Genomic DNA, 13,234 nt, shown 5'->3' on the forward strand with positions numbered 1-13,234 from the left:
ATTATAGGCTGCGTTTAACGCAGTTGGTGTAATTGGCAGATGTTCCCTTGGGCATCATGCGCTGTGGAAACGCGTCAAAGCATATGCAGCTATAGCGCACGTAGGTGCTTTTGAATGAATATTTAATTTCGATATACAATGGTTACTGTAATTCTGCTATTGATATATCTTCGTAAGACTGCCGACCCTATATAGAACAGTGGCAAAGGAAAATAAATGTCCGGCGAATATCGAACCTAAAACTAACTTTACCGCGCTCAACCACCGTGAGTGCATTTTATGTAGGCTATATGCCTATTCCTGTTTGTGATGGCAATGGAGAGAGCGCTCAAAACTCTCCAGAGCACATAATTTAGTGAAAAAAATTATATTATAGAAAGTATCATTCTCAGTAAAGCAATGAGACATATGATAATTTATCCAGATGTTTCTAAATGTGCGCTCTTTTGGACTAAAAGCATATTGAAGCTGTTAAGTAGCCGATCGCAATGGAGCAGATGGATCAACACGCATGTTATTCTTTGTGAAATAAAGATAAATATCAGGTTGTGCCGTTTGATTATGGCCTCGAAACTCTCAGTCGGAGGATATTAAGGCCCGGGTATTTTATCCCGTGCTCCCCTCCGTCTTTCAAACTACTCTGTGAGCGCGGAAAGACGCGTGTGGCGCGTGCGTGCGCACTAAAGTGTATTGGATTTTGTTTTCAAGTGCTCAAGTCACTACTTTGGGCTGATTATAGCCCTCGCTCGCACATGGCCAGACAGTGGAAATACGGCTAATAATTTCTGGATATCTGGCATACAAGTTAACCGAACAAAACAAACAAATGAAAACTGGTAAGGGAGGGGGCCCCCTACTGGGCAGGGCCCATGGGCTGCAGCCCAGTCAAGCCCAATGGTAAGTCCGGCCTTGTTCACACCAATCTGTGTTTGATGTATAAGATCCTTTATGACAACGCTTCTCTTCCACTAAAAGAATTTATCTCTTTGGGCTCTGAAACAACAACTCGAGCCACTAGATCCACAGTGCGAGGGGAATGCAGGATCCCTAAACGCAGGACAGCATTTGGAAACTCTGCTTTTTCTTGTGTGGCTGCTCGTCAGTGGAATATGTTACCTACAGAGTTGATAAAAAGCTCAAGTTCTTACATGTTCACACGCCATGCAAAGAAATGGCTTTTATGGTAACACTTTAAAATACGGATCCTTCGTTAATGAATAACTACACAGGAACAACTGAGTAACACAATGTTAACAATCTAGTAACTACAGTTAACTAACAAGTAACTCTGATTAACGAATTAGTAATTAATAGCACACAGATTTAAGTGGTAGTTCACTATTAACTAATCAATAACTACTATTTTTTTAATACTTCCCAGAGAAATAATGTGTTACTAGTGTACAAGTGTTACTACATACTTCTATAGGAATTAGTAATTATTTGGATCTGTATTCTAAAGTGAAGATCATGTTAACTAACTAGTAATGACTCAAGTGTTACTACATACTCAACCTGATCTCACAGAATTCCGTGAAATGAACACGGCCCCTTAACTCAAAATCTGTGTCAGTTTCACGGAATCGCCGAAAATTCCGTGATATGCCCACGGATGTGATGCCTATTGTAAGTCAATGACAGCAGCATCCGTGGTCCACACACGGACTGTTACAACACATGCGTTCCCCCACTAGACGTCGTTTTATAATTTGGAAAGGTATCGCTTTAAATATTCTTAGTTCACTTAAAGTACTTTACTTTAAATATTTAGTTTTAAAGTGATTTTAACTTGATATTGCATTGTTCTGTCGTCGTTTGATCGCTAGGATAACTTCTGGTCACCCTTAATTCCGTGACGTTACCACGGAATATTCAGTGATCGCCATTGTTTCACGTTCACTGGACGATATTGTCTATTGCTGATTTTGACACTTAAAGTAGGCTATTCAAGTTGTCTGTGTTTGCGATGCAATGTAGCCAAATTAAACTGTGAACCTATTCTCCACTGATCAGTTTGTATAGCCTTTTGCTTATTGTCAAATTCTGTGATGGCACCACGGATTATTATTCCGTGAAGGAACCACGGAATATTCAGTGGTCGCCACAGATTGTTTCACATTCACTGGACGATATTACCTGCTGATTTTAACACTTTAAGTAGTCTATTCCAGTGGTCTGAGTTTGCAATGCAATGTAGCCTAATTAAACTGTGAACCTATTCTCCCCTGATCAGTTTGTATAGCCTTTTGCTTATTGTCAAATTCTGTGATGGCACCACGGATTCTTTTTCCGTGACGGAACCACGGAATATTCAGTGGTCGCCATGGATTGTTTCACATTCACTGACTGGACGATATTACCTGCTGATATTAACACTTTAAGTAGGCTATTCCATATTAGTTTGCGATGCAATGTAGCCTAATTAAAATGTGAACCTCTTATCTCCCCTGATCAGTTTGTAGGCTATAGCCTTTTGCTTATTGCCAAATTCTGTGATGGCACCACTCTTCTTCCGTGACGGGACCACGGAATATTCAGTGGTCGCCACAGATGTTTTCACGTTCACTGGACGATATTGCCTAAATTGCTGATTTTAACATTTTAAGTAGGCTATTCAAGTTGTCTGTGTTTGCGATGCAATGTAGCCTAATTAAACTGAACATCTTATCTCGATCCGTTTGTATAGCCTTTTGCTTATTGTCAAATTCTGTGATGGCACCACGGATTCTTTCGTGGTGGACACACGGATAACCGGATCACTAGAGGCAGGCTTGATCAATCAAACTCCCATCCATCATCTTAGTGTAAATAATATTTGGACTAATTTACTATTTTTTTTTAAATGTTTTAATTGACAGATAGGCATATACAGACAACGAAAACAAAAAACAATGAAGACTAATAATAAATTAATATTAAATCGGACTCTGTTGCCATGACGGCGAGACGTCACACTTCCTTGCGCGCATCCTAGAATTTCGCGGTTTTTCCAGTCATTGCGAGGATCCCATCTACAAATCGGTATGTATCTCAGACCTGCGTTGCTTATTTACTATCTATAATGTTGAGTTATAAGTTTTGATACGTTTTAGATGGGTTGTATTGTTCATTACTAAAGATTTGACAAGATATTGTGTCTGTAAATAGGTGTTTTCCTCAAAAAAAGTATGACTTTTTACATTACAAACATCTCGGCCTATGTAGCTGCTAGCACCTAACTTTATGTAACGTTACACCAAACTTTCCAGTTGTTATATACTTAGCAGTATTCTTATTATTTTCTTAGTATTCTTAGTATTCTAAATATTCTAAGATATTTTCAAAGGGATTTGTAAATCATTCCTGGCCTGATTTATGTGACATTTTAATTAAAACAAATATGGCGAAAATATAATTTTTTTTTTGTTTTTTTTTAGTAAGTTATATTTTTTGATTTCCTAAGTAATGGAAGCATTTAGGCCGGATCCTGAAATCCATCTGACATTTATTTTTTCATCTTGTGTGTAAACATAAGTTTTGCACCTGGCTTTATCATATGTTCAGATTTATGTTACCGAAAATATATGCAAAATTGCGCATTTTTAATTAGATAATGCCTACTATGCATAATTAAACATACAAATTTCAAAAACTTGTAATACATTGTTTTTATATACTTGTGTATAGTAATCAACTGATGACGTTTCATGGTGATATCTATTATTTTAAAATTGTACCCTATTCACCTGTCTAGTGTCTCGCGTTAATGTAGACATTATTATATTTTTTCTCAGAGATATATCTAATGATGCTTTCTTGTCTGTTCTACAGATTTTTTGCTGTTCTACATCATATCTCCATATCTCTATCTCTTGTTATTATTATCTCTTATTATTGTCTGTATTTTTGTATTGTATCTGTGCATGTACCATGTCGGAAAACCACCCAGTCTTTGAAGATCTCAGTGAGCCCAGGGTAAGACATTTTGATAATTTTACACCCATGTCTATGAAAATCACTATTGGTATTACATATTGTTTTTTGTATTTGCTGTTGAGGTATGATGTTCTAGACATTTAATTTACATTGAAGTAGTGTAGTATTTTATTTTATATTTAGTAGTTTTTGATTTGTGTTTTTTATGGTTACTTACTAAAAAAGCGGCCATCAAACATAACCATCAGTTAGTCTGACATTCAGATGTTTGGAGTAAATCCAGTGTCTTAAAATTGTATCATAACTGAACCAGGACAAAGTCATGTTTGTGACGCTGGTATATACCAGAGAAGGTGATAGATATAAGCATAAAACTTATAAAGACAAGTTAAACTAAAGCATAATAGACAGGCTTGTTGATGCAAATTTCAATCATCAAAAGGTTCAAAATGCAGCGGTGTTATAGCCCTACGTTTTGTCAGCACATCTGCAGTGCATATATTTTTGTAGCATTAGCCTTACTACTAACATGTTTGATGTAGGCACAGCAAATCACAACGATTATACTGGATTCTCTGAATTAGTCACAAACGTACTTCGACATAACTGCAAAATAACTGTTAAAAGATTGACACCATTGTTGTGTAGTTAAAATGTCTTAGCAATAAAGGAATTTGTAGTTTTCTACAATGGTAATAGACATGCCTTAATAATAGACAATATGCCTTCTGTCTGATTTACAGCATCAAAACATGTCAAAAGGTGGAGGGCTCAAGAAGACCTGCCCAGCGTGTAAAAAAAAAGTTTTTAATGGCTTCAAGAAGTGCCCCATGTGCAAGGCTCCACAGCCTAAAAATGTCCGCCTAAACAAAAAGATCGAAAAATTTGAGCAAAAAAAACAAACATGGGTTGCCAACACCAAAAAAAATCAGGTGACCTCACATTTGTGGGACGATGCCGTCATTTTGGTAAGTCATTTTTGTTGTTTTGTCACCATAGTCATTTTTGGGTACTTGGGGGAATTTCTGATTTTGACTGAGACAAGATAATGCATTAACATCTTTATGAAAGCTATTTATTCAACAGTTTTAGCATCTTAACTGTAGTACTCTACTGTCATTGAAAAACGTTGCAAACAGACCAAAGACTCTCAGGATCACTGAGCTCAGAGCCTGCAGCACTGTAAGATGTTTCACAGTGCTTCATATGAAGAACAGTTGACTTTCCCCTGTGCACAACAAGCACCAGTATGTAAGCACATGGCGCTCGGTTGACATCACATTTTGTGAGCTATTTGACACGTGAACTGAACTTGGCCAATAAGACACAGGTGCATTAGATATCACACTGAAATCTAATGGTGCTACCATCTGACCTTGTTTGTGACTGTCAGTCAAACTGCATCTCATACGAAATGGCATTTAGTGTTCACCAAAAGTAATACTACTAACACTGTTCTTGATATGAAGCACTACTAACCTTGCGACATTGCTACTTAGACGTTTATGCAGGATGAACACGACACGTGCATGTGCATACTTTTACTCTTTTGGTCTTGTGTTCTTGTCTTGTAGTTTTCTCGCTTGTGTTTATTTTAGGCTTGTTTCAGATGGGTGGCTGACTGGCTGTCTGTCTGGCTTAATGCAAAGCATTCTGTGGGTCAATAACACTATTTCAACAACAAAAAAGTCATACCTACCGGTAGTTAGCCTGCTATTCAGCTAAGTTGATCAAGCTAATTTTCTCTTGATCATGCCTGTTAAGTCAGCCATGCAAAGGGCTTCTGGGATCTTGAATACAGCTATTCCTTGTGATGTTACAAAAGTCTGCTTTGACCCTAAGTATTTCGTGTGGACCTGCATTTGTGTCCTAGCTTTGTGATATTGTGATAAACAGACAAAGATCCATACACAGCCACACCAAAGCACTTGTAATTGGTTTAATGTTTTTTATTTTGTATCTTTAGATAGAGAAGCTGCACGCAGTCGGCTGGAGGCCTTTGCTCCTGGTGGAATATCCACAAAAAAAGGCCAAAATGATCTTGCCTAAAGATCAAGTGTTGGGCAAAGGTGCACAGACCTGTGTGCAAAACATTTATGAAATTTTTAAAATGATGGTTGAAGGTAAGACTATATTTATATACTATAAACTTTATCTATGTATTTTTTTATATTATTATTTAGGAGTAGATGGTGTTGAGCAATGATTGGAAATAGTAAGGGCAACTGTGCTTCACTGAGTATCTGAGGCTTGTGGGTATTGTTTTATTTTGCCTTAGCTTTCACATTGTGACCTAATTGCGTATAATAAATTGTTTGTGTGTATTCTTCTAGTAAATACAGACCAGGCAACAGACAGTAGCCATGAACCTGGGGAGGCTACTGTCACTTTAAATTTTGAGATTACCCCATTAACAAGAGAACAAGGTGCGTTTGGCCCAGATTTGGTGCCTTCACTTTATTGTGTTCTCCTTGAGATTTTTGTGAGAATGTGCTTTAGCAGCAGATGTATTTTCACTACACCTATTTCAACTTTTATGAGACACAACACCATCTCTCCGCTTATCTTCAGATTCAGTAGCCATAATATCCGTGGACCAGGGGGCTGGGACTGTGGCTGTGGCTGATCAACCTCTTACTGGACAAGGTCTTAAGCTCTTCAGCTTTATATCTGTTCTTTATATCCTTGTGAGATGTCCTTTAGCAGCAAATATCTATTTTGACCAGGGGCTGTATTCACAAAGAATTTCATTTTAGCACAAAAATAATTCCTACATGACGTTAAAATGTCCTCACTAAGGCTTAGCGCTAAATTTTCTCCTAAAATCTTGAGATACTTTTTATCCCTAAGATTCTTTGTGAATACAGCCCCTAATTGTACTGTATATTATGTCATCTGTGTATACACTTTGGAGAGACAACATCTTCTTTCCACTCATTCTCATCCTCAGATTTGACAGGCGGTGAGAGTTTGGACCAGGGGGCTGGGACTGAGGATGGTCCAGAATTGTTGCCTATCCCTCCTCCTACAGTACAAGGTGTTACAGTGTCCGGAGTACTTCCAACCATAGCCCTGTCATTTGAGCTCACTGTATGCTGTCAGTGGGAACAAGAACGAGAGAATTTGGTACAACATAGACCAAATAGAGAACAGGAACTTTACGCTGAATGGTACCATGAGAAATTAAACTGAAAATGAGCTCATGGTGTCATTGTATTAGCGTAAACAGATGGTTTGCTATGTAGTCTATGCTGTACCAAATTCTCTTGTTATTCTTCCTACCAACAGCACTTGGGAAGCTCAAACAACAGGGCTATGGTTGGATGTACTCTGTAGGATCACTTTAAGCTCTTTTTTTGTCAGATCTCTGTTATGACCTAATTGTATATTACGATAGACAATGCTATCTCTTCACTCATTTTAGATTCAGTAGCCACAATATCCGTGGACCAGGGGGCTGGGACTGAGGCTGTGGCTGATCAACCTCCTACTGGACAAGGTCTTAAGCTTTTCAGCTTTATTTCTGTTCTTTATCTTTGAAAGAAAATGCTTAAGCTTCAAAACTCTGTACTGTACTGAACCAAGTCTATTTGTTTATATAGGGAAAAGACGAAATCAGAGGAAGAGAGGTGAATTAAAATCTGACATCTAATATTCTGTCATCTTTTACATTATCAACACAGAGTATTCATTGAATTGTTGTGCAGGTCTTCCTGATATTATTGGTTTAATTAATTTCCATATGAATTGTATGCATAGTGTTCGTGTGATAGTTTTTCAAGTATTAAGTATTTTACAAGGCTACATTTGCATTTGGGTTATCATTTATCATTCACTACTCTATGTACTTATGTTGTACAGTGAGAACAAAAGATTGCCCCCACAACAATCGGGATGTGCACCCATACCGTGGGATAATACGGACAAGGCAGAGAAAGGTAGGATTGGAGAGGTAGTTTGATTGTTTTATCTGATATGATGTCTTCCCTACAGAAAATACATCTTGGCTAGCCTAAGCATGTTTTGAAGCTGGTTTGATCAGCCATTTTTTTTACCAGTTAATGTTTTTGCATGAGATTTGATGGTTTTAGTTGGTTTGACCATCTTATGATGTCCATTCTTAGCCTGATACACCAAACGCTTTCACATTATTTCACTTTGTGCAAAGCGCCTGGAACCTATCCATTGGAATATTTGCTTCCTGGTGGGCAGATAATTTCTGCTTCAACCAATCGCTACTTGGTCGTGACGTATGTTACGCGCTGGAATGCACCATCTTCTCTTTCAGCCCACCCTAGACTATCTTAGACCATCCAGCAACCAGCATAATTTTTCTGCAAGGTTTAAACTACAACTAAAATCATATAAAACTGTGAAAAGGTATTTGATTAAAAAAAAAAAAATCTTGGTGAAAAATCTTGGTGTTGCACTGCCAGTTTAGAAGTTGTCCTGTGACAAACTCAGAAAGTAACTGAGAATGCTAGTGCTCCTTCTTGGGCACACACTACTCAAAGCCCAGGTACCCCAGTGGCATGCCACTGAACCATGTACAAGTTACTCAGCATCATAAATTAAACTAAAGTGAACCTTAATTGGTGGGACCCGCATCATCTGCTTAGATGTCAGCAAAGCTAAGCACTGTATCTCCTGTAGTCACAGTGGAGTGTGTCCTATTGCTAAATTTCGAATGCATGTCCATTGTGAAATTTAGTGCCAATTGTTAGCCTGGGTTTCCCCATGCTGCCTTGCGCGCAGCACAATTTTATTCACGCTGCTATGCTGCCTGGACACCATTGACCAGATTTTCCCCTCAAAAAGGGTACCACTCACAGAACGGGGAGGGAGCAGCAAGACGATGATGACGTCTATGCGACACACCGAAGCAGTTTGTTTATATCTATGGATCCAACATGGCAGTAGACGCGAAGTTACCTTTCGATGCGGCCTTAGATAGTGTTCTAAGTAGTTAAGAACGCAAGTTTATTTTGAAAAAAAAATCTCTGACCCATCGTCTTCTTCCTCGTCGAATTTCTGTCACTCTACATGCGTCATCTGGTATAATTGAAACAATTGGCTATGAGCTACGTACAGGCGTATTTGATAGACATTCGTAGCGCCCAATAAACGGCTCTGGGCATTCGTAAACTACACCTCAAATACGAGAAAATTAACATGTGGTTCCCAGACCACGTCTCAATGAGACGAGGTCTGACGTTAGCCAGGCTAGCCAATTGTATCAAATAGTGCCAATTGTATCACCAGGGAATTCTTTGTCACTTCAATAAGATTTGCCCTTGATCCATGTCTCTAAACATTTATTTTTAAATGCCTAGAAATATCCTTTAAAGGTCCTTATATTTGATGTGGAGAAAGGGTGGGAACCCTCTTCCCTGTTAACTACATGATGGTTGATATCCTGACAGACTATTGCTTGAATATGGACATGGACCTGAATATGGACAGAATATGGACCTGATTGTTGTTCTGGGAAATATACTTGTTCCTATTATCTTTAATCGTGCAAGACTGGAAAAACTGGTTAAAGAACGATCACTGCTCAGTAAGACAAAGGACCTTGCTGGAAATGAACATTTGACCTCCCCCTCATACAGTCTCACCTAATCTACATTTCATTCTCTCTTATGCACACCAAAAAATCACACAAGAATACATATGGTTTAATGTGAATGATTATCATTGAGTATTATGTTTAGTATCATTTAAAATGTCCCAGAGTGAGTGGTACAAATGTCTCATTTCCAAATAAGTAAAACAAAATGTAATAAGGTTTTTAGAAGTTTAGAGAAAACTGGCACACAAAGGAAGATAGGCAAATCTTTTTTTTACATAAATTATAAAAAAGCACACTAAATTGAGTGAGAAATTGTTTGTGTAGGGAGGGAAACTAATTTTTATTGGTGCATTCTCAAAAACATTCATGCATTAGAGGCCCCCTCGAAAACTAGATGTCACATCTCAAGGGGTTTTCCTCTTACAATAATTTTGAAATTACTGAAATTATTTGAAAACTGATCACCTAATGTCACTCCAAATCATTCAATTTAAGTTTGCATTGTAATTCTGTGTGCAATATTTCATGTAACACATTTCCATGTCTTTTTTTGCCTTCCACAGGGGAAGACCGAAGTCCTGTACGACTGGATGCCCTGCGATCTATGGTATGGTACCCTTGCTTGGACAGTTCGCCCTTACCCCATTTTTTACATTGCAATGCACAACACAAACCTTCCAGCAAATTAAAAGACAACACGTTGCATGGCAACTAAACCAGTTGGTTAGAACTACTGTGTTTGACAGATGACATTGAGCCAAAAAAACAACAAAAAAAGGAAAATAAACTTGTCTCAAGTGTTTTTTGACATTTAGATTCAAGGGGAAGTGCTGAATAAGAACTATTGACCTATAGCCGTAGCTTGTGATCATGATAGTTGTAATGGATATACCTAAAGTTGTGTTAACCACACCCTTGACTATTCATTACCAACCCTACTCTCACTGAGTGCTACATTGGCTAGGCCAGACAATATTGCATTTTCAAAATTCTGTTTTTAAGTCTTTGCAATCTACTGTATACTCTATACTACTATCTTAATTGTATTAGGTTATGAGTTACCAGTTGTAAACGGTGTTGTCTATATATTTTTCTTTGTTTATTAAAAACTCTAGATGCTATTTTAATTTTTTAGGCCTATGGTTAATCTTAACATCACTCCTATTGAATACCTTGTCTTACATCTTAATTACTGTACTCTAATACTATGTAATAGTATAGTGTAGACGTTACAGCATTGAATAATAAGTCATTATTCATACTTTTTTCACTGACCACCTATCTCTTGTCTTTTTTCAGCGGGAAAACCTGGCCTCCAACCTGGCAGACGGCTTGATACTCACTCGTTTTATTTTCCTGTCATAAAACCTACACAAATGTTATATGCAAATTGATCCTTGTCTAGGTTTTTTTTTTTTATGTTATTTGTTCATTTTTGGTAGGTTTGTATTGTTTTAATAAAGATTTGTATTTACTAAGCTTTTCCATGTCATGTCTAACAGACATCACTCACACTCATGTAAGTGACCTAGCAGAGATCATTGTGTAGTATTTTTAATACTAGGATGTACATGAAGACTTGAATAAATATACTAAGCTTTTCCTTTAGTAGGCATCATACTAACAGCATTTGGGCTTGTTGGTATGGAGGACTGGGGAATAGGACTGGGGACCCATTTGTATTACACATGCCAGTTTATTTTCTAATCTCTTGTATGTTGACAGTTTCTACTGTGTCTTTAGTCAGTACTGGAACTCCTTTTCATTTCATTCCTTCCTCTTGCTGTCAAAGACTGGTACACACTATATAAAGTCCCGTTCAAGTCGCACACCAGTCTTCATTGTGGTACCAATGGTTACATTGCAGAACAGTCTGTGCTGTTAAGTAACAAACGTTTACTTTAGTCTCTAAAATGGGAACTTGGGGCCCGGTTCTGTTGCCAGGTATAAAAAAAAGGACACTGCAACCAGGCTGTGGGCAGTTGACAGACAGTGACACTTGGGGCCCTATCTTGCACCCAGCGCAATTGACTTTGTACCCCGAGGCATGTAGGAAAAACCTAGTCTAAAGTCAGTGATTCATATGCTATTTTAAGGGCGCCTGCTTGGCCATAATCAATGTAGCATGTAAACAACGCGCATGCACTTTGCTTTTCTCATCTACACACAGACGCAGCAGTTCTCATTTTTAGAAAACCATGTATTATTAGGCTACAAGGAAACATATTCACATAGTTTAACCGAGGGGGGATAAACGAGGGGAATCATTGTTGTGTCCATGAAGATGTGAAAAAATAGGCATAAATCTAGCTTACACATTGATTAATCCAAATTTGTATACTGTTTAAACGAAGCTAATTTGGGTGGGTTTCTCCCATCCCCATACAATGTCACGTCTTTTACGGCCCTGACGAGAACGTCGCTCTTCGGCTGTGAACCGCTCCTGGCACGCGCATGGCAAATGCGCCGTTATATCAATGGAACAAGCGCGCCTGCTCTTAAAGGGAATGTGAGATGACGCTCTGATTGGTTTATTTCACGTTACGCCCAGGTATCAGGTGAATGCACAGATGTGATTAATATGGATTCTGTCCTCCATTTGTTAAATAGGGATGTTTGCTAATGCCAGCCATAATGGACAGAATCTGCCTCCAACAGTGTCCTCACTGTCCTGTCCCATCAGTTTCCCCATCATAGTAGTAGTTATAACTGGCCAGTCTACTGCTCAGTCACAGGTATCATGTCCTTTTTCCTCTTGATGTTCAGCAGACCGTCTTTATAGAAATCACAAACTAGACTCAGACAAATCTACACTTTAACATGGGTAGTGTAAATGCTGACAAAATATTTAATTTGTCCTTGCATGATAGTGGTTAAGCTGAATGTGTATCCAGGGGAGGGCTGGGTCAGAATAATATACAATGAAATTAGACGAAGGGGGATTACAACAAGAAGACCTTTAAATATCCTTTCATAATTTAATTTTATTCACTGGAAATTATGCATATATTAATTATTTAAAAAAATACAGGGACTTTTGTGGCAATCCTCTTTCATTTCCATCCAGTGTGACTTCCATACCAGGCGATGAATAAGATATATGGCTTTATAGAAGAGTTTGTTTACACATAACATGTCCAGATCATGTCTGATTAATGTGTTGTTGTTTTTGTGCCTGTTCATAAGGTGGGATGTTAATATCCCATTTCAATTCATTATGTCTGATATGAGACGCCATAAATGTAAGAGTATCAGGGTTATGGGCTTGTCAGCTATAACTGGGACTTTGGCCTCCTTCTCAAGATGAAATTTGCTGTTGGTACTCCATTCTACATCCCAACCTCCATGGAGCACGGAGACTCATCTCTGATGGGACTGATGATGAGGCTATCACCTGCAAACTTGATCTTGGTCGTTTCTCCTCCAGCAGTAGGAGCAATAACTGTACTGTACTGTTGCTGGTGGTTTGCGCCACTCATCAACTGTCTTGTGCCACCTGTCCTGTGCACTGTGCCATTGACTTGCTGTCCCATGCACTGTCCTGCACAACTCATACTGTTTTGTGACACTTGCCTACTCTGGCACTCACTTAATGTCCCGTCTGATGTGCCTGCTGTCCCTAGTCATTTGTCACTGTCCATGGGTTAGGTTTATGATTAGGTTCAGGGTTAGGTTTTTAACAATATGTAAGTCTCACAGGACAGTGGTGCGGGACCGTAGACCAGTGGCACAGTGAGTGTGCAGGAC

At 38.5% G+C, this 13,234-nt stretch overlaps 1 protein-coding gene across 1 annotated transcript; it reads left to right on the forward strand.

Moving 5' to 3' along the window:
* Positions 1 to 4,490: 4,490 nt before the first annotated feature.
* On the forward strand, positions 4,491 to 10,823 carry LOC307001866 (uncharacterized protein; the record flags this gene model as incomplete). Its single annotated transcript, XM_079618879.1, has 10 exons — positions 4,491 to 4,883; positions 5,882 to 6,038; positions 6,249 to 6,341; positions 6,487 to 6,561; positions 6,866 to 6,952; positions 7,340 to 7,414; positions 7,518 to 7,544; positions 7,777 to 7,853; positions 10,051 to 10,094; positions 10,787 to 10,823. The coding sequence occupies exons 1-10, from the start codon at positions 4,668 to 4,670 to the stop codon at positions 10,821 to 10,823; spliced, it is 888 nt and encodes a 295-aa protein (XP_079475005.1). The 5' UTR covers positions 4,491 to 4,667.
* Positions 10,824 to 13,234: the final 2,411 nt, after the last annotated feature.

The sequence above is a fragment of the Phoxinus phoxinus genome, assembly GCF_949152265.1.
Source record: "Phoxinus phoxinus genome assembly, chromosome: 7".
NCBI classification, from domain to species: domain Eukaryota; kingdom Metazoa; phylum Chordata; class Actinopteri; order Cypriniformes; family Leuciscidae; genus Phoxinus; species Phoxinus phoxinus.